We start from the raw sequence: 18,585 nt of genomic DNA, 5'->3' as shown, positions 1-18,585 counted from the left end.
ATGTACAGTAAAGTCCCAAGCCATCTACTTTTCAGTGCCCTAAGCCTATTTATTCCTACTAAGTACAATTCACACGAAATCTGAGACCAGTAAATCTCCGAAAATAGCCAGATTTTGCCAGTTTGGTGTATGGTGACGGTCAATCGTGAGACGAGGAGAGCTGTATAAAGTCCTGCCTTTACCATATTCAGACAGTCTGGCGATAGAAATGTTGGAACACTAAGCGGGAGATCGCTCCACGGGATTCGTGAAGGGATTCGAAGGAAATCTAGCCTTGTAGCCTGTAGGTACAGCAGCACCTCCGTGCAGCCTTACGAGTGGAACCCCTTCCTACCACTCTTTGGCTTACTGGGGAGGCCTCTCCGTGTGACTTTTCTGACGGTGATTGACGGAGAGGTCCTGGTCAGAAGGTTGGAAAGGTGGAGATATGGATTAGGTAAAATATGAAGGATAGAGATCTTTCTCAACAAGGTATTTGGAGATATGTACCTAGTACCTATGTATAGTAATCATTGGGATTCTGCGGTCAATGAAATATATCCAATCCATGTCTAACCCTATACAAAAGCAGAACAGAAAAAAGAAAACAATTAAAAGAAAAACATGGGAATCGCAACGTGGTAACCAACTAATCTACAAAGCATCTAGTAACAGCAGCCAAAATCTGCTCTCTCCCCAAATTTCTTACCCAGTTGGGCTGAAGCAAGACCTTACTAGGATTATAGTGGGGTGTTTTGCATAACCCGGAAACAGGGTTGGAGGTCTCGACATATTCTTTAAGCCTGACAAGGATCCTCTAAAGCATTCCACTAGAAAGCTCCATTCACACGCCCCCCATCTAATCTGGTCATGTATCGCATCGCATTGCCTCCTCATCATTCCTATACTAAAACTAAAAAGGGCAAAAAGGAAATATCTCACGAGTACTCTGGACTGACTTGCATGTCCCTGACAGTCTCTTCCACATGGATGCCAATGGATTTACCTTACATACATACACTTTGCAATGCTCCTGCATGCGCATAAGATCACTTTGCTGACAGTAGCTTCGGTTTGTTTTTCTATCCTGGTCCTCGATTCTACTAAGTAACCTTAGCGAAGAATCTTTCTAATCCATTATTCCATATTGAGGTACCTGGTTCCAATCTCTACTTAAGCCTCCTTCTTCCCAACAGTGTATGTCCAGATGCATACCTCATCTACTTCATCATATATACAGTCATCTAATACTCCCATCTTCACCTCCTTTCATTCATCACACTCTCAACCTCCAATATTTTGTCAACACCCCGACAATTGAGAGACAACTTTACAAGAGATCACGAGACTCAGCTCACCATACACCCATCATGCCCGTCGTATCTGAGCCCATCACGGGACTAACTGACGCATACACATATGGCTTCTTCTCCAGAATACCCACTCCCTACCTATTCCTAAGCGGGGTCTTTCTTCTTTGCGTCACAATCTTCATACGGAGGAAACGCAGTTCCACAACAAGATTACAATATCACTTCCCACCAAGCCGTCCCTCTACCCCTCTTCTTGAAAAGTCCGATGTGAATATCTTTTCATACATGGATGAAAATCCAAAATTGGATACCGACAACCCCGCTCTCTCAAGAACCTCCTCGTCTTCTTTCGACTTCACCACTTCCCCCTCTTCAATGTCCAGCTCCCCAAAAGCATATTCTCGTCTCCCGCAACCACCTCCCTTCACACCACCATCGCCTCTCGAACCTCTCCCCTGCTCTCCCATCCACGGAGGCGGAAGCGGCTCCGCTCCCCCCACCGAAATACCCCCCCGTCGTCGCTCCTACACCAAGCCTCCCAACCCCCTCACCAACACCCCTGTCGTAAATGGCGAGATAATTTCCGGCGATGGCTGGCGTCGCCACACGCGTGTTTTCGGGGGCGGAGTATGTGAGGCGTGTGCCGAGAGCGAGAGGAGAATGAGCGCGTGACTATATGAGCGGGGCTTGAAGAATAGTAATCTGAAGATTTTGAAAGGGAATGGAGAGGCAATTGAAGGATCCTGGGAACCTGTTACTATTGGTGGGTTTGAGAATGGGAGAGTGATGACTCTAGAAGATGAAGCGGAGAATAGTGGCGAGCGAGAGATGAAGTGGATGAAAGAATAAGATTGAATTCTTCATTCATGTGAAAAGAGCGGAGACTTCAAGATCTATACGCAGATGCGGGGATGAAGGGAGTGATTTCACATGATTGGTGAAATTAATGGGATGAGAACTTCATGGGAAAGCCATCTAAAAGAGAGTAGGAAAAGGAAAAGGTAAAGGAAAGGCAGAAAATCGTGGCAATCAAAATAAAAAGATTCGAAATGGATGGCTGTGTGCATTTGTCGTCTATCATCTCCTAAGTATTCACAGGCGTTAATTGATAGGTCACCTGCGAAGGAGGTTTGCTTTGGATTTACTTAGTTCTGCTATGGAAGGATGGATGGAAGTTATTTTCCATGTCATTAAAAATACGTTGCTGGCGAATCCATCATCGCCGCTTACATAATTTTGTGCTATGGATGGATATGGATGTATGAAGTTAATGAATGCAATTTTTCTCTCGCCACCTGCTATTCATGTGTATAAAAAGATATGTGGAGGTCGAGATTGTGGGTAGATCTAGAAGTACTACAAATGTGTTTATTCCTTCTTATATTAGTAACTTTAAAGTAAGATAGATGAATTCATAAAGATTATACGTCAATCTTGGAATATTGATATGCGCCGATCGTAACTTGAGCTTCTTACTATCTAATCTACTTGTACAATCCCTCATTCAAGACTTTGTACCACAAATGTCCTCCCCTATTCAACGCCACAAGATTTGCTTAAAGATTCTCCTCCTTAGTAATACACATTTCCGTCATATTATCCAATAAATAAAACGCTATTTAAGAAGTATACTATAGTAAGTAGCATAAAAGACCACGCTATGCTGATGAAAAACATGCAAGTAATTTCAAAGTCCAAAATACAAAGTACCTAGAATTTACTCGATAGCACTCTCAGATACTATCCCATTTGAGCCCATGTTTGCCACACTTGAATTTCTTTGCATGGCTTCTTGGCTTTCTTTGAATTTCTGCCAACCTTCAGGATCATTCTCGATGAGTCTCTGTCGAAGAATGCTAGCTTCGTTGTTCAGCTCGGCTATCACCGCATCTGGGCCTAGGGTCTCTAGTTTGTTTCTGATGTCTTCGCCTTGGAGGTCCTCAACCATAGATCTTAAAAATTGTAGATGTGCTGGTTGAATTTCGTGTCCCGTAGTTCCATGTAATTTGTCCTCGCTTTCTGGTTTGATAAGATTACGACGAATTTTCTGCCCAAAACGATGCATCCTGCCTTCTTCCTGTGAAAGTGCTTTAGAGGCCAATGAGACATCGGAGTTGTGACGAGATAGAGTGGGGCGAATTCCACCCTCGTCGTGCCCTCCCTCTTCATCTGATGGTTGATTTTCAGCCAAGGATGGTTCGGGTTCAACGTCTGATCCTTCGTAATCAGTTTGGAGTGAATATGCATTGTCCGTCATGGTTGTTCGCTCCGTATCGGATAATGATGGTGACAAGCGGGTCTCAGGAAACTCGTCTTCAAATCTTTTGATCATATTTTGTAATGTATGATCAAGGAACAGTAATCGGTCTGATTTGCAGTTAGTTGAGTCAAGGTATATTTACAAAACAATAGATAATTCTTACTGTAATTGTGATGATCACTGGCCTTCGACTCCTTGACTAGAGCAGGTTGTAATCTAGCCCGAATCTTCCTGGCACTTCCCAATAGATTCTTCGACATATCCTTGGCTTTGCCACCTTTCACAGGTTTGTTCGGGGTGGCCGAGCTGCTGCTTGGTCTGGATAATTCGGAGATAGCGTGATCCATTGATGGCCTCCTAGAATCATTGCCTTTGTTTCGTAAACAGATACCTAAAGCTTTAACCACACCTGTCCCGCCAATCACATAATCTTCATCAGGAGCTGGCTCATCATCATCATGATTCTCTTGGACTCCTTCCATGTGCCCCACAATGTGTAACAAAACTTCGGGAACTGCAACGTCTTTTCCGTTGGCAGCTGCATGGGGATCAGAGATTGCAGCAACAGCTTGACTGATTTCTGCAACTGGACCGCGTTCCATGTTCCACAGACAGTAAGCGACAACTTGCTTGGCCAAGGCCCTAACAATTTCGGACGAATCGTTTGACGGAACTTCAATATCAATACATACAATTGACTGAGAGACTCGGACCGCGGCCATTAACGAGGCATATAATGCACAAGCCTCTTCCTGACTTGCTTCGTCTTTCGCATTTGCAAGAGCAGCTAGTTGCGTATTTTCCATAAGAGTCACATGCGCAAGACTGGGGCTCTCCGGTAAGATTTCCGCAAGGGCGATGGCTTGTTCAGGAGTCATGGATACATTAGTCAAATGTATCCGCTTGAGTTGAGGCAAACGTGGTAAGTATCTGTGGTATGTCAGCCAATGATGTCCTCTACGACTGTACTCGGAAATATAATGAGAGCAAATTTAGCAAAGCTGAGAAAATAATCAACTGAAGCCTTGCAGTATAAGTTGCTGACATAAGTGAAGCAAACTACTGGTCGCAGTACGAGACCGTAAAAATGCCGCAGCTATATCCGACATTGTCTTGATAAAACCACATTGCCATTCAGAGCTTGATAAAATCTAGCCGTTCGCCTTGCTAAAGAGCTCAATCATCTCTCGTTACATGGGGTCGACGGGAAAACCGTAGGGCTAGATACAACAAGGATTGATATTATGAATCACCATGTCCAACCATGCAAAGATTACTAATCTCTGCATATCGTAATGTTGTGCGAATTAAAAGGAAAATAATGAACGTACCTGCGCAGAAGAGAAAGTGCACTGGGATTCGACTCAAACAGATCATGGTTTTGCGATAAATCGATGAACTTGAAGTTCTTCAGCTTTGCCAGGGCTGGGAAAAGAGGCCACAGCGAATCCGGATTAAGGTTACAGTCTGCCAAGCTCAAGGCGTAAATTTTGTTGTCTTCGTCGAGGGCATTCGCAACGATCTCCATAGAATCTTTGAGATCATTACCAACAAGATCAAGAGCTTCGCACTTTCCGAATTTTATCCATCTAGCAACATGTTCCATCCCTACTGACGTAATCCCATTACCAGCAAGACCAAGTCTTCGTAAGCCCGACTTTATAATTCCATCAACTAACCCATCCAATTGCTCGCTGTTGATGCCACAATGGCCCAGATTCAAGAGTTCGAATTCTGGACCGGCGAGTCGATCTCCAATAGCCTTGGATAATAAGCAAGAGACTTCATTGCTCGTGTGACTCGTGTTACTATCTGTTTTCTTTAGATGCCCAGAACCGGTCGTTGGTGTGGTGGTATCCTGGGGGAAAGGAATCCTTGACAAATCCAGAACCTTCAACGACCGGCACATATTAATAAACAGAGCGATATTTCGCCACCCATCCTTACCAATCTTATTATTGTTCTTAAATACTAGCGATTCGATTATACCACCCTGGGGATATTGACCCTCTTTACGAGTGTGAGATTTTCTACCGTATGTTGGTAACTTGGCGGCCAGAAGACCAGCCAAAATGACACGAACACCTTCATCAGTAAGTCCACAATTTTCCATTATCAGTTCTTTCACGGGAACCACAGCTAAGTAATCTCCCAAGGTGACAAGGTCAGGTAATTGTAGCCAATAACCCGAGAGATCTAATTTGGCAACAAGACCAGGTATTGCAGCGGTCGCTACTGAGGCTGTGAGCTGCTCAACAATTCTCTTCAATATTGGCGTTTCTCTTAGTTGACAGCATCTTCTATAGATTCGAACAGGGTCCGTGGTAGGCGAAGCGTGGGTTCTTGGAGTAGCGGTATTGGAAGTGGGCGAGAGTGAACTGTCACTCTCATCAATCTTCAACTCAACTGGGATTGTACCATTTGCCTCAGCGAGCCTTCGTTTCTTCTCTTTTCTTGCTTTACGCTCTTCTTCGCTACGCTTCTTCTTCTCTTTCTTTTTGGTATTGTCTTTTTCAATTGGTGGAGAGGATCCTGTAGTTTCTGGTGTATTTTCTGAGACCTTTGGCTGAGCACTTTCAGTAAGTTTTTCATCAGGTTTGCTAACATTTGTTTTCGGAGTATCGTCTTGTTCCATCTCGGACATAGAATTGTTCGGATTCTTCAATGCAGTGCCTTCTCCCTTTTCTTTGGATCGCTTCATCTTTTCCTTATTCTTATTATCGATTTCATCGGACTCTTCCTCGTCCATATAACGGGGGCCGCTGGCTATCTCAACGTCTACACAGAAAGCTACCCTTCTTAGTTTTGACTGTTCAAGCCCAGATATGGGGCATCTTTCCCGGTGATGGTCGACGTTCAGAATCTTTCTTTCGCACAATCCATGGTGGCCTCTGGCTGATCCAGACAATTGCCCACCTGAAGATGACAGCCTCCGCAAGGCACTCTGTAAGAAGCTGGGTCCACTCCGCGGAGGCGCTGGAACGTAAGGTGCATCGCCATCATCCTTCACCCCATGTACTAGCACCGCGTTTTTGGGCGCACTTGGTCCTGCAGGTCTTTGCACCGGAGGTTCTACAGGAGAAGCTGCTGGCGAAGTACTGGGGGATATGCTCGTATGACTCGAAGAAGGTGAGCCCGAGAACTTTGAGGATATGCTCGATAACCACGAGTTTCTGCGGGACATGTTGGGTGATGTAGATACTTTAGGTGGTGTGCCATTTGTCGTCACTATCCTTTCCGAGGAGGTGTTTCTAGATACGCCAGGTCGATTTGGAATCGGCTGTGGAGTCGTTACAACTTCGGGCTCGTTTTCATTCTTTGGAGGGGTAGAGCCATTCTGTGGGGGCGGACTTGATTTCCCTTGTGAGCCAGACGCATTCGGAACCATACGAGGTCGTTTTGGGTCTGTAATAAGCAACTCATGTTAGTCGCACACATATAGCTGGCAAATGTTCCAATACATCTCGATTTTCCATATGAAGTAATGCTTGAACCAACCTTTGTTGCTTGAGCTGTGTGTCATCCAACTCACATCCACGCCAGTCATTTGCTCCATCATGTAAATAAACCTTCAAGGTATGTTATCCGGTTTGCGAATTGTCAGAAAATTTCTCCTAATTGATGTCGAAGAGATGTTCATTCAAAAGTCTTCGCAATTATCGCAATCAAGATTTTGTTATCGCTTGTTGATGTCTCGTAATATGTCTCGCTGCTGATGTGAGCAGTTTCTATTGGTACAAATCCATGATGGTGTTTGTGCCACAAATTATTGTGACGGAACGGTGAATGAATTAATGTGTTGAGTAGTATGGGTATATCAGAATCAAATGCCACAAACCACCAAGTAGACTATAAATTGCGTTGGCGATTTGCGATAGTGATCAGACACCCACTCACACAATGAAGCAATGAAGTGGAGCGGTGGAGAATATCGTCATGTGTTGGAACTTGAGGGTCCTCGTCGGGGTTGGTGCAATTGGATTTAAGTTCGGTACCCAGCATCGGAGATTCGATATGATTCGATCAATCTGTGGCACGATAAATCACAATCCACAATCTCCTGAGCACTGAACAATGAGCAATGATGCAAAAGAGAATATAAAACAAGTTAAGAGAGGAGAAAAATCAGTGTTGCGATGAGGTTTCAAAGGAAAATGGTGTGATGGAGGGGGGAGGTCATAATGATGAGATGGAGATGAAAGTTCTCATTCTGATATCTTTGATAAGGTTCCCGACATTATGCTGAAAGGAGTTCTGGAAAGTTCCGAGTAAGGATTTTAACTAAGGTGTGATTCAAACAGAGGCGAGAAGATATACTCCGTATACAGACAAGGTAACAAGGGACAACACAAACTTAAGACTTTCCCGTCAACTATTGTTTATGGAATACTAAAAATACATTGGTTCATCATTCATCAAGATAATTAGGTTCTAGAGTATCAAGAGAGTATCATTTTTATTACCTAGCTAGAAAACCCAAATCCGAAATTTTAATTTAAAAATTTACTTCAATTCGGCAATCTTGGCCTTGACTCTCTCGCGCTTCTCGTCCTTGGTCAACTTGCGTCCCTTGAACTTCAATGACTCCTGCTTGTACTCGTCCTTGGATTTCTTCTCTCCTCCCTCGACCTTCTTGAATGGGTCCTCACGGATAGCCTTGTGGGCCTCTTGGTACAACTCCTCCAATCCATCGGCCTCTATTTCATCATCAATGTAACCTTGGAATTGGGACTTGTAACGCTCCTCATCGTCATCGGCGAGGGTCTCCATGTACTCAGCGACGTGTCCACCGAAGATGTACTTGCGGAGGGTCTCAGCATCGAGCTCCTTGCTTTCGATGTCGTAACCTGGGAAACGGTTCTCGGAGTGAGGAACGAGGATACCACCATCGGAAGCACCCTTCATGGCACCGAAGATACGGGCACCAGTGGAAGTGCGGTGAAGACCAACATCAAGGAAAGCCTTGAATGGACGTCTCTCCTCGTCGCCAGCAGCCTCGGTGAGTTGGTACTCTCCATCAGCCTCCTCAACACCAGTGAAGTCCTTATCCATACCGAGCTTCTTCAAGACACGACGGGCGATGAGAAGACCAGTGCAGTATGCGGCGGCCCAGTTGGTAAGACCGTGCTCAATACCGTAGGCCTTGAGCTCGTGGGAGTATGCGGCGCAGAAAACCTTGTCACCAGTGATTTCGGAGGTAACGATTTGCATGACGATATCACGGTTGGTGAATCGGACAACGAGACGGTATTTTGGCGCATTGTACTTGTTCTTGGCTTGGGTGATAAGACGCTTTCTGGCGTAGTAATCGGTCTTTCCGGAACGACGGCGCTTGTACTTAGTCTGGTAGCGACTGATTGATTGTTAGAATACGAAAATTGTATTGAGAAGAAAGGGAATTAAGCTCACCTATAGTACGCGGAGTTCTTGACCAGCTTGGTGAAAGGCTGTAAAAATTCCAAAAGTCAGCAACCTTCAATTTCTCGAAGCATTTTGCTATTTGACTTTTCAAGGACTCAAGGATCCTGGGGCTTTAAATGCCATGATTGCAGATATACTGCAATCGAAGCATTTTAATTTTAACTCACCATCTTGTTCGATTGACCGCACTACTGGATTATGAATTGTCGTTGGAGGTGGAAGAAATCAAAGGGAGGAAATCTCGAAACATCTTCAATTCTTCAATTTCGAAATTAGTGGGTTCGCTTAAGTGTGCGGATGGTGGGGGACGAAGAATATCACGTGATAGTACTTGACGCCCTCCGCATTATCTTTCCGGGGATGTGTTAGCCAAATCCTTTACCTCTTGGGACAATATGTACTTGCGAAATTGAATCGTTTCATTCATTCTGTGGTACTATCTTATGGTCAAAAAGTCAATGTGTGAACCTGTGGTTACTAGCCCAGTTCAATATCGCCATCGTCAATGTAGCTCTTAGGGTTTTCGAGCATCGGTATAGCATCGAAGAGAACGCATGAAGATATCACCGAGTGCAGACATTGAAATCGTCGTTATAGAGGTTGTTTTCCATGGGCTCTATACGACATTATATAACACACCGGATTTGTTATCACAGCTCACTGATCAGAGCAAAAATGATTGCCACATGTCTGATTGTGAAGAGTTTCTGGAACTGCCTACCTATTACATCCATCGTTCACTTCTCTACTTCCTCTCATTCTTGTCCCCAGCTTCCTCTTAGGAGACTATGTGCATCATATCAAAGGAACCTGCCATTGATATGAGTATGAGCGATCCTTTCGTTTATTCGTTTGATCGAATGTTAATCTTACAGAGCAAATGAATTCAGAAAGGTAAGAGTGACTTAGGTACATGGTACTCTTCCCTCCGTCATTAGTTTGGGTTCTGTCTTATCATAGCAAAAAGACAGTCAATTCACATTCATTAACCCTTCACCAGAGAACAGCATTTCTCATGCCTTTAAAATTGGATGGGAAAGGCAGTTACTAATCATAAGCATGTAAAAACGACCAATCTCTATTGACTTTCCGTTCGTTCTAGCCATTGAGTTATTAGTCCTAAGGGGAAGAGAAATCGTGGTGCAAACATAAGGCCAAATCTTTATAGAGGACCGGTATGAATCGTTTGCGCATTGAGAAGCAAAGGCAAAAGAATAGACTTATTGTAGATGAAGGACTTTGGGTATAGGACTACCTAGGTCCCCTCCATGGAAAGAGCCGATCAAAATCTCCCTTCGGAGGACAATTCACTTCTGGAGTCCTCCCAAAGTTACCACCTCTATTTAAATACGAACGCACTCCTGGAGCAAGCAATCGAAGACGAACCCAATACCTTCGCGAGTGATAACAGAACTTTGATTCCAACCTAATTTACATCTTGCCACAGCCGTTATTTAGCATAAAAATGATGTCCACAAAGATTCTCGTAATCCCACTTCGGCAAATATTATGTTGAGTACTCACTCGCAATCGAAGGAAGTGACTATTATCTTCGTTGCAGCTGTTTTGGATTCAAAGTCGTCCTCTCAGGATTTGAATTGCAAACATTCGAGACACAACAGTATCTAAAAAAGCTTGTCCAAAGTACGGAGGAAGTCATGAGTGGACCAGAATGAGATGGGATTTCCCCCCAAATCTAAACGAAAAACTTCGATTTCTGATTAGTATATGCGATGCGATGATGGAATTCCATGTCGATTAATAATAAAATAAGGGTTGATATCTCTGTCAGCTACAATGATAGAATGCAATGCAATGAAATCAGACGTGGTGACAATTGGTTCTTGTCTTCGCAAAACATGCACACGTGATCACGAGAGAGACGAGAACCATGCTCGGTATACCCCTGCAATCCCGATTTGTTTGTTTATATGACAACACAGAAGGTTCATGCGACGAAGACCATTGAAAGTTAAAACGACTTATCTCGACATTATTTGACCTATGAATACATCGAACATATCTTTCGGTATCTCTCAAGGCTCATACCCGATAATTGTAGTCCGAGCCAGCAAACATGGATGCAGATAATCTGCGCACTGCGTCCCTATACATAAACAACCAGCTACTTTCTCGCGGGCTTCTACGAAATGGACAAACAATTGACTTTGCGCGCCCGCATAAATCAGAAGAGGGACTAGATTTCACCATGGGGAAGATAATGAGTGTGGTGAATGATCTGATTTTGAGGAGAGATGTAAGTATCGCAAGCGCATTTCAACATCGAGTTATTGAAGAGAAGAGTCAAATTGACGAAAAATTAATAGCGCGATTCTCAACAACGAGAAAACCTGTCACAGACAATTCGAGCTTTACGCGCTGATGCCTTACGGTCAACAACTGATATGGAGAGACTCGCGACAAAAAACACAGAATTGCAACGGAAAGTTGGGATAGCGGATGCGGCAGAAAGAGCTTTGAAAACACAATTGAGGAGTGCGGAGCATGCAGTTAAGGGGTTGAAGGAGGATATGGCGAGGATGAAGGTCCTGGTGGGGCAGACCAGGGCACAGTGTGCGAATGAGGTCAGAAAAAAGGAAAGAATTATTGAGGGAATGAAAAGACATGTCGGTGAAGGTGGAAGAGCAAGGGGCAGTGGGAAAGCTGTGGGTGTTGTAACTATTAACGTAGTCGCAGGAGTTGGGGGTGATAATGGGAGTGGGGCAGGAATGGGCACGGAGGATGAGGGGTATGATCTAAGAATGGAGACGAACGAGTTTTTAACAGAATTGGCCAGGGGATTGAGTGATGAGAATGAATCTTTAGGAGGGTTGGTGAGAAGAACTATCGAGACATTGAGGACAGTTTCTGGTTGTGAGAAAGAGGAGGAACAAGAAGGGGGAATGGTCGTACAAATGGAGGGTTCCTACGAACATCTTGCTTCCGAAATGGAGTTTGTAATTGAACATCTAAGGACAATCCTGACAAACCCATCATTCGTCTCACTTGAAGAAGTGGAGGTTAGAGAGGAAGAGATCATAAGGTTACGAGAAGGGTGGGAAAAGATGGAGTCCAGATGGAAGGATGCTGTCCATATGATGGATGGGTGGCGTCATCGAATGGCTAGGAGTGGACAAACTGTCAATATTGAAGAATTGAAGATGGGATTAAGCTTGAGTCCTTTCAAACCTACAGCAGATCCCAATTACGAGGTCCTTCAATTATCGATGGTACAGGAAGAGGATGAGGATGAATATGAGGATGAAGGCGATACACAAGCAGATATTGATGCCTTGGATGACTCGGGCATCGATGGTCATGCGGAACCCGAGTTTGATGGGGAAGAATTGAGTGACGCTGAATCTAGCATTTTTGAAGAAGAACCCGAGGAAACAAGGGAAGAGGAAATTGAAGCCGAGGAAGAAGAAGAAGAAGTGGAAGAAGAGGAAGAGGAAGAGGAAGAGGAAGAGGAAGATTATGACGAGGTTACCGAAGACCAGCAACAACAACAACCAGCAGATATCACATTCGATACAGTATCTTCCCTACCCGGGACGCCACCTCAGATGTCCCCCCTGCGCGAAACTACTAATGGTAATCGAGGTAGCCCCGAAAGACCAAGCCCCAAGGGATTTACCACTATTATCGAAGAGAATACTTGGGATCTTTTACAACTCGAGCAGTCTTCATCTCGTTCCAAATCCATGGCAACCCCAACCCCTAAGCGTCTTCCCAGAAAAGAAAAGAAAGAGGAAGCTACAACAGCACAGCTCTCCGTTCCACGCACCGACGAGAATCCCATCCCCAAAACTCCAATTCCAACGTTTTCCGCCCACTCCTCAACCAGATCCTCCACTAGATCTTCGGTTGTGCGAGAAACTAGAGCCTCGGCTGCAAGAGCAGCTTCAGCTAAAAAGCCTGCTTATTCAACTCCCAAACCAAAGGCCACCCCAAAAGTTCAACTCCAACCCATCACATCCGCAAGCCGCTTACCTCGGCCACCCCATATACCGCCTCAACAAAGCCCTCTTACCATGGCTAGTATAGCCGCCAAACTAGCCGCATCTGAACGTGAAGCAGACGCGGCAAGAGTCAAAGCTAAGTTGAAAGCTGCAAAATTGGCACGCAATGCTGCTGCTACTACTACTACCAGCACAATTGCCCCACGGTCTAGAAGTCCAACTAAGAAAATAGAACCAGAGGTTTCAAAAATCATGCCTCCACCATCTTCGCCTATCAAAGAGGAACCGATCAAAAATGGCGGCGGCGGAAACACAGCTACGAAAAGCCCGGAAAAAGACTTGACTGCTGTGTCTAGTAGGAAAAGAAAGGTGAGGGCAAGTAGGGATAGAGAGCATGGAAGAGCGGCGAGAAGAAGAAGTACTTTGAGCCCTTGGGAACTGGAGAGTTTAATTTCAGGTGGAATAGGATCGCCGAGAAAGGAGGAATGATGTGCTTGAAGATGCACGGTGGGGCGTTACGGATTCGAGCTTTTGTTATTCCCAATTTATGAAGTTATGAAGGTGGGTTCACTGTATAGAGATATCTTGCTGGTATTCTGTCTTATAATACCAATTTTTGATGTTTTATCTGTACGTATGCGTGCTGGTGGCGCTTTGAATACCCGGTCTACACTGATTGTTTGTTTATTTTCTTTAATTCACAGCATTGTGAAGATGCATATATCTATCTATATTGAATCTAATATATCTCCTTCCTGATCCAGAATCTTCTACAATTTGACATCTCTTGTCTTCCCCTTAACCGCCATTCCAATTGGTACTTTTGGATGGTCCCCACTCAACTCCAGCCCGGTGATCTTCTCTAATTCCTCCACCGCCTCATACGCACGACCTAAGTTTACCTTCAGAGTACGAAAGCCGGCTGTCTTGGCAGCTTTGAGGTTCTCGCCTATGTCGTCCAAGAAGAGGATATCTGAAGGGGAGAGGGGAGGAGAATTGGGAAATTTAGAAGAGTAGTGCTCACGCAAGGTACGGAGTGTCAGGTCGTATATCTCTGGGGATGGTTTGCGCATATGCACGTGTGCTGAGGATATAAATACATCGAAGATATCAGGGATGAAGAAATGAGATTTGGAATATGGATGTGTAGGAGGGAAGATGACGGTGTTGGAGAGAGCGCCCAGGGTGTATTTCTTGGAGGCTTTGAGTTTTTGGAGACAGGGATACATCCTTAGTTTATGTATCAGTATTGCGATTTTGACAATCATGGGTTGGGGAAGGGGGAAATACCAAGGATCAAAATCGCGTGAGTTATCCATCATAGACCAGAAGAGTGCTTCACCGTCAATTTGAGGTATGGGCGGAACGGTGGATGGGAGAGATTGTTTTTCTCTTACGGAGTTGTAGAAGCTGGTCCAGAAGGAAGGGTTGTGGAGGTCGGATGTGAATCCGGTGAAGAAGGTGGAATTTAGTTCTAGTTCGCCGCGTTCCAGACGGTGCCTGGATGATTGTTAGTGAGAGAGGTGAGTAGATGTGGTAGATTTGGAGAATATTATGGTAGGGATAGAGTCTACCGCACTACTTTGAATGGCTAGATAGAGAGATTGAACAATGATCTATGGAACTTATGCTCACCAGAATCCGTTTGGTTTGTTTTTGGAGAGGGCATAATTCACCCAGCCTGGAGGTATATTGTTGGATATCTCGAAATCGAGAATTGCTTGCATGGGGGAGAGAACCTAGGAGGAGTTAGATGTTGTATGAGATTAGAGCGAATTGAAAGAAGTAGAGAAATGGCGTATGATTGAAGACAGTGAACCTCGACTAGAGACGCGTCGCTATCCGACCGAAGATACCCTATCTCATGGTGTATATGGGCTTCTTTGTAGTAAATCATTCTTTCTAGAGGATACCAGAGAAATTTCTCGTCAGCTCTTTTTCAGAAAGATACTGCCATCCCAATAGATATTGAAATCCTCCTCCGAACACCCATCTCATAATTTTGAGTTAACACTCCCAAAGTTCAGGTGCAGCACCGCGATGAAACATAAAGGAATGATTACTAACGCAGACTCCCCCAATGTCAAATAAAATGACCTTCGGCTGGGTTTCTGAAGTCATCATGATCTCGATATTGTCTAAAACAAGGTCTATAGAGTAATCTTATTGTGACATTGCATTGGGAAGGGAGATGTTCTGGTGATATCCATGGATATTGGTTCACGAAACTCTATCGTAGACCTCGGCATCCGGGTGGTTTATCTAATCGCCAGTGCCGAAGAATACCCTTGATATCATCCAATCATCTACAGCCTCTTTTTGGAACAAATAGTGATAAAATTCGACTGTTTATTTGTCCCCACAAAGATTCCATATCATCACTGGTTCTTCACAAATCCACAAATTGATACATATCAATTCGCGTCTGTCCATCAAAGCTCAAAGCGCGACCATCCATCAACACCTTCCATCGACAACTATACAATTTTCCATCCACAAGTCAATTTAAATAGATAATATGCCTCCTGTTTATGATGAAGAGGAAGGGATGGGACCTTTGGAGAAAGGTCGGCATCGTTACCAGAAGAAGAACTATCAAGGCGCATTAACTGCATTCGCAGAGGTATGTCTCGTTGGCACGTGCCAGTCATCTAGATCAGTATCAGTATCGATCACTGACTTTATATCATGACATAGGCTGTGAAAATTAGTACTGGCTACCTATTGCTCACTGCTTTGGATCATCGCGCTGCTACATATGAGAAGTTGGATCTATTGCAACCAGCTCTTAAAGATGCGAAAGAAATGCTCGAACTGAAACCAGAACTATCTAAAGTCAGTTTTTCTTGCCTTGAGAATAGCTGCTTCAAAAGTCCTGATTGAATCTCTAGGGATATCTTCGATGTGGGAAAGTTTTACAGCTTAAAGGGGAGCATCAACTAGCCTTGAAAATCTACGAGCGTGGTCTCAGAAAGGTCAAAGTCGATACTGACAAAGATCGTTTAGTAAGTTCTACCATTCTTGACATAATTTTATCGCTATGTTGACATATCGAGTTAAGACCCTCCAATCAATGTTCAATAAGTTACAAAAGTCACTGGCGCCTAGTAAAACTCTAGATCCGCTCTCATACCTACCAGTTGAATTGGCAGAAATGATAGCTCGGCAGCTTAGCATACGAGAACGAATGTATGTAGGGAAGGCCTTCTTTATCGATGTTTGCTAACCACAAGAAGGATATGTTTGAGTGTGAGCAAGTCATGGAAGCGAGTATTGGAATCTTCTCATAAGCTATGGACAACCTTAGACACTAGCATTACTAGAAGAGGCCTCTCTCAAAAATCGCTGAGGGCATACCTTAGGAGATCAAATTATACCGTCGATGAAGCTATTCTTAGGTACGATACTATCGACGCCGCAAAATTGCAGTATCTCATCAGGACATGTACAAAGTTGCAACGCCTTACAATACACAACAAAAATAATGCTGCGATTGGAGAGACCTTAACTTCGGCACTTCCCTTTGCAAAGTCATTGCAATATTTCAATTTGCAGATGTTTGAAATTTCTTTTCGATCCGTAGTCGAATCATTACGGCATGTTCAAGCAAGTATTGTTGAGGCAGAGTTTATGGGAGTCTATCATGCTTCCCGAGATGCTAGCTGTATGTGGCCGAAGTTAGAAAAGTTGCGCGTCTTGAGTATGTCCAATGGAATCTATGTTCGCAGGATATCTTTGGTAATAATATTAACATAACTTCTTTTATGCAATAATTCTGATACTTCCTACAGGGCAACCTAATCGAATCAATTCCTAATATTCAAACATTGTCATTATCAGGATTTGACTTGCAAAGTCTCTCTTCATTGGACTTGGCTGGGCCCCTCAAGTGTCTAGAAGTTATCGAACTCACATCGTGTGATTTGAGAACGATTCCATTGCTCCCTTCAACGCTCAAAATACTTCGTCTTCATAAAAACCTGCAGCTATCAAATCGAAAAGACAATAACGTTCTTTTTCCCTTCATGGAAATTCTCACGTGCCAGGAGACTGGACTCAGCGATGAATGGGTCGTTTCCGTTCTCAAAAATGCCCGCAATCTCAAGCATCTAGGCATTGGAAGTCGCCTTGTCGGAGATTACACTATCGCGCATCAAAATTTTCCTATATGCGAGAACGTCGTGATATTGAGTGTTAGCTATTTACAGTATGAAGAAACAGACTTTATACGTGTAGTCGAAAAATTTCCAAACTTGGAAAAGCTGCATATCTGTGGTACGAAGATCACGGGTGTTGCTGTGAAGCATTTTGTTGACCAAGGGGTTAAATTCCTGGACCTAAGGGATTGCAATAGAATCAGCACGGATGCCATTCTATATGCTCGTGGAAAGGGTGTGGAAGTCAAATGGGGTCTTATCGACCCCATAACCGCGCCAATCTATAGAAACCGAATGATGGCCTTTTGAAGAGTGGTTGAGCTCGAACTGGGTAAGGAAATCTCACAGACTGCTATGTTGGCGGAGGAAGGAATCTGCGAGACAATTCGCTATCAAAGTAAGGCTCCAACAGTTTGCCAGTTATAGGATCATACCACCTTTCATCACCATATGAGCTATAGTACGATTTACTACCGCAACACAAGTCCATTGCTTTCAGGCCACATCAATACAGGATTTATGTGCATACTCTGCTGTCTTACTGAAACCCCGATATCCCCACAACTTGAATATCCCAAATTGCCAACACCTATCCCCATTTTACAATCATCTCCCCTCTCCAATCTCGCCATTCAAGCAAGCGCCCAAAAAGCAAAACATAGATCCATCTCGTCTCATCTCACTGTGCACAATCCACGAACTTGCGATGTAATCGTTCGTTCGTAACTTAGCCTAGCTTCGACCGCTCTGCTTCACTTCGCTCTCTAGATTTCTTAGAGGTGTTTTCTCCAGGGGAGTGGGGGCGGTGATATGATATGATGCGATGTAACGTGCCAATGAGCATCATTCTTAACATTTCTGGCATCGATACCTACCTAGCATTCTTCGTCTTTATTTCCTATATTCTGGGGAGGTACTTTTGAAGTTCCGTGGAGTGTGATTCCTGAAATAGTTCGAGGGTCTAGGTTTGGAGTGCAGTAGGGTTGATAGATCTAGAGACGAGATGGATGTATAGATGATTTCGGGAAATGTTTCGTTTTGGGTGGTGATGGGATGAGATGAGATGGAATGGGAGGATATGTATTTGTGTGTTTGTGTATTTGTGTATGTATAAGTTTCCATACCTGCATAACGATTTGAAGTTCCTTACGCTTCCCAAAATCTTTCTTATATATCTTATCTATGTGTTTACAGCCATCTCGTTGTATAAAATTTTGAGAAAATGGGTTTCTCTCTGGGAGAAATTATCTAACCTGCAGGGCGTCGATTACAGAATCTATTTTTGGGAAGATATTTAGGTACCTAGGTAGGTAGCTAAAGATTTCTTGATCTGGCTGTGGTTCTTACTCCTAAGTTTTTGGATTACTTGTTTCGTTCTATTCAGACATGTAGATATAGTGATATGCTTGCTTGTGTTATACAATGATTGTGCTTAGGATTGAAAGTACATGACTTTTATAGGCAATAATCTTGCGAGTTTGTGAATTGTGTCA

At 43.9% G+C, this 18,585-nt stretch overlaps 6 protein-coding genes across 6 annotated transcripts; 3 read left to right on the top strand and 3 right to left on the bottom strand.

Annotated features, from left to right (window-relative positions):
- Positions 1-1,137: 1,137 nt before the first annotated feature.
- EAE97_004491 (uncharacterized protein) lies at positions 1,138-7,111 on the bottom strand (the record flags this gene model as incomplete). Its single annotated transcript, XM_038875003.1, has 4 exons — positions 1,138-3,659; positions 3,716-4,482; positions 4,884-6,957; positions 7,051-7,111. The coding sequence occupies 4 exons, from the start codon at positions 7,109-7,111 to the stop codon at positions 3,010-3,012; spliced, it is 3,552 nt and encodes a 1,183-aa protein (XP_038734447.1). The 3' UTR covers positions 1,138-3,009.
- On the top strand, positions 1,350-1,964 carry EAE97_004492 (uncharacterized protein; the record flags this gene model as incomplete). Its single annotated transcript, XM_038875004.1, has 1 exon — positions 1,350-1,964. The coding sequence occupies one exon, from the start codon at positions 1,350-1,352 to the stop codon at positions 1,962-1,964; it is 615 nt and encodes a 204-aa protein (XP_038734448.1).
- A 944-nt stretch (positions 7,112-8,055) lies between the features above and the next one.
- EAE97_004490 (uncharacterized protein) lies at positions 8,056-9,143 on the bottom strand (the record flags this gene model as incomplete). Its single annotated transcript, XM_038875002.1, has 3 exons — positions 8,056-8,905; positions 8,962-8,999; positions 9,141-9,143. 3 exons carry the CDS (start codon positions 9,141-9,143, stop codon positions 8,056-8,058), a joined length of 891 nt encoding a protein of 296 aa, XP_038734446.1.
- Positions 9,144-11,050: 1,907 nt separating this feature from the next.
- EAE97_004489 (uncharacterized protein) lies at positions 11,051-13,424 on the top strand (the record flags this gene model as incomplete). The annotated part of the gene is made up of 2 exons (XM_038875001.1): positions 11,051-11,230; positions 11,301-13,424. 2 exons carry the CDS (start codon positions 11,051-11,053, stop codon positions 13,422-13,424), a joined length of 2,304 nt encoding a protein of 767 aa, XP_038734445.1.
- A 281-nt stretch (positions 13,425-13,705) lies between these two features.
- On the bottom strand, positions 13,706-15,059 carry EAE97_004488 (uncharacterized protein; the record flags this gene model as incomplete). The annotated part of the gene is made up of 4 exons (XM_038875000.1): positions 13,706-14,165; positions 14,226-14,435; positions 14,571-14,674; positions 15,003-15,059. 4 exons carry the CDS (start codon positions 15,057-15,059, stop codon positions 13,706-13,708), a joined length of 831 nt encoding a protein of 276 aa, XP_038734444.1.
- A 394-nt stretch (positions 15,060-15,453) lies between these two features.
- On the top strand, positions 15,454-17,401 carry EAE97_004487 (uncharacterized protein; the record flags this gene model as incomplete). The annotated part of the gene is made up of 6 exons (XM_038874999.1): positions 15,454-15,558; positions 15,633-15,770; positions 15,827-15,940; positions 15,997-16,124; positions 16,172-16,673; positions 16,727-17,401. The coding sequence occupies 6 exons, from the start codon at positions 15,454-15,456 to the stop codon at positions 17,399-17,401; spliced, it is 1,662 nt and encodes a 553-aa protein (XP_038734443.1).
- Between the last annotated feature and the right edge of the window lie 1,184 nt (positions 17,402-18,585).

The sequence above is a fragment of the Botrytis byssoidea genome (genome assembly GCF_014898295.1).
Source record: "Botrytis byssoidea strain MUCL 94 chromosome Unknown BBYS_007, whole genome shotgun sequence".
NCBI lineage: Eukaryota > Fungi > Ascomycota > Leotiomycetes > Helotiales > Sclerotiniaceae > Botrytis > Botrytis byssoidea.
Note: the sequence above shows the minus strand (reverse complement) of the source record. Positions and strands in the feature narration are given on the sequence as shown.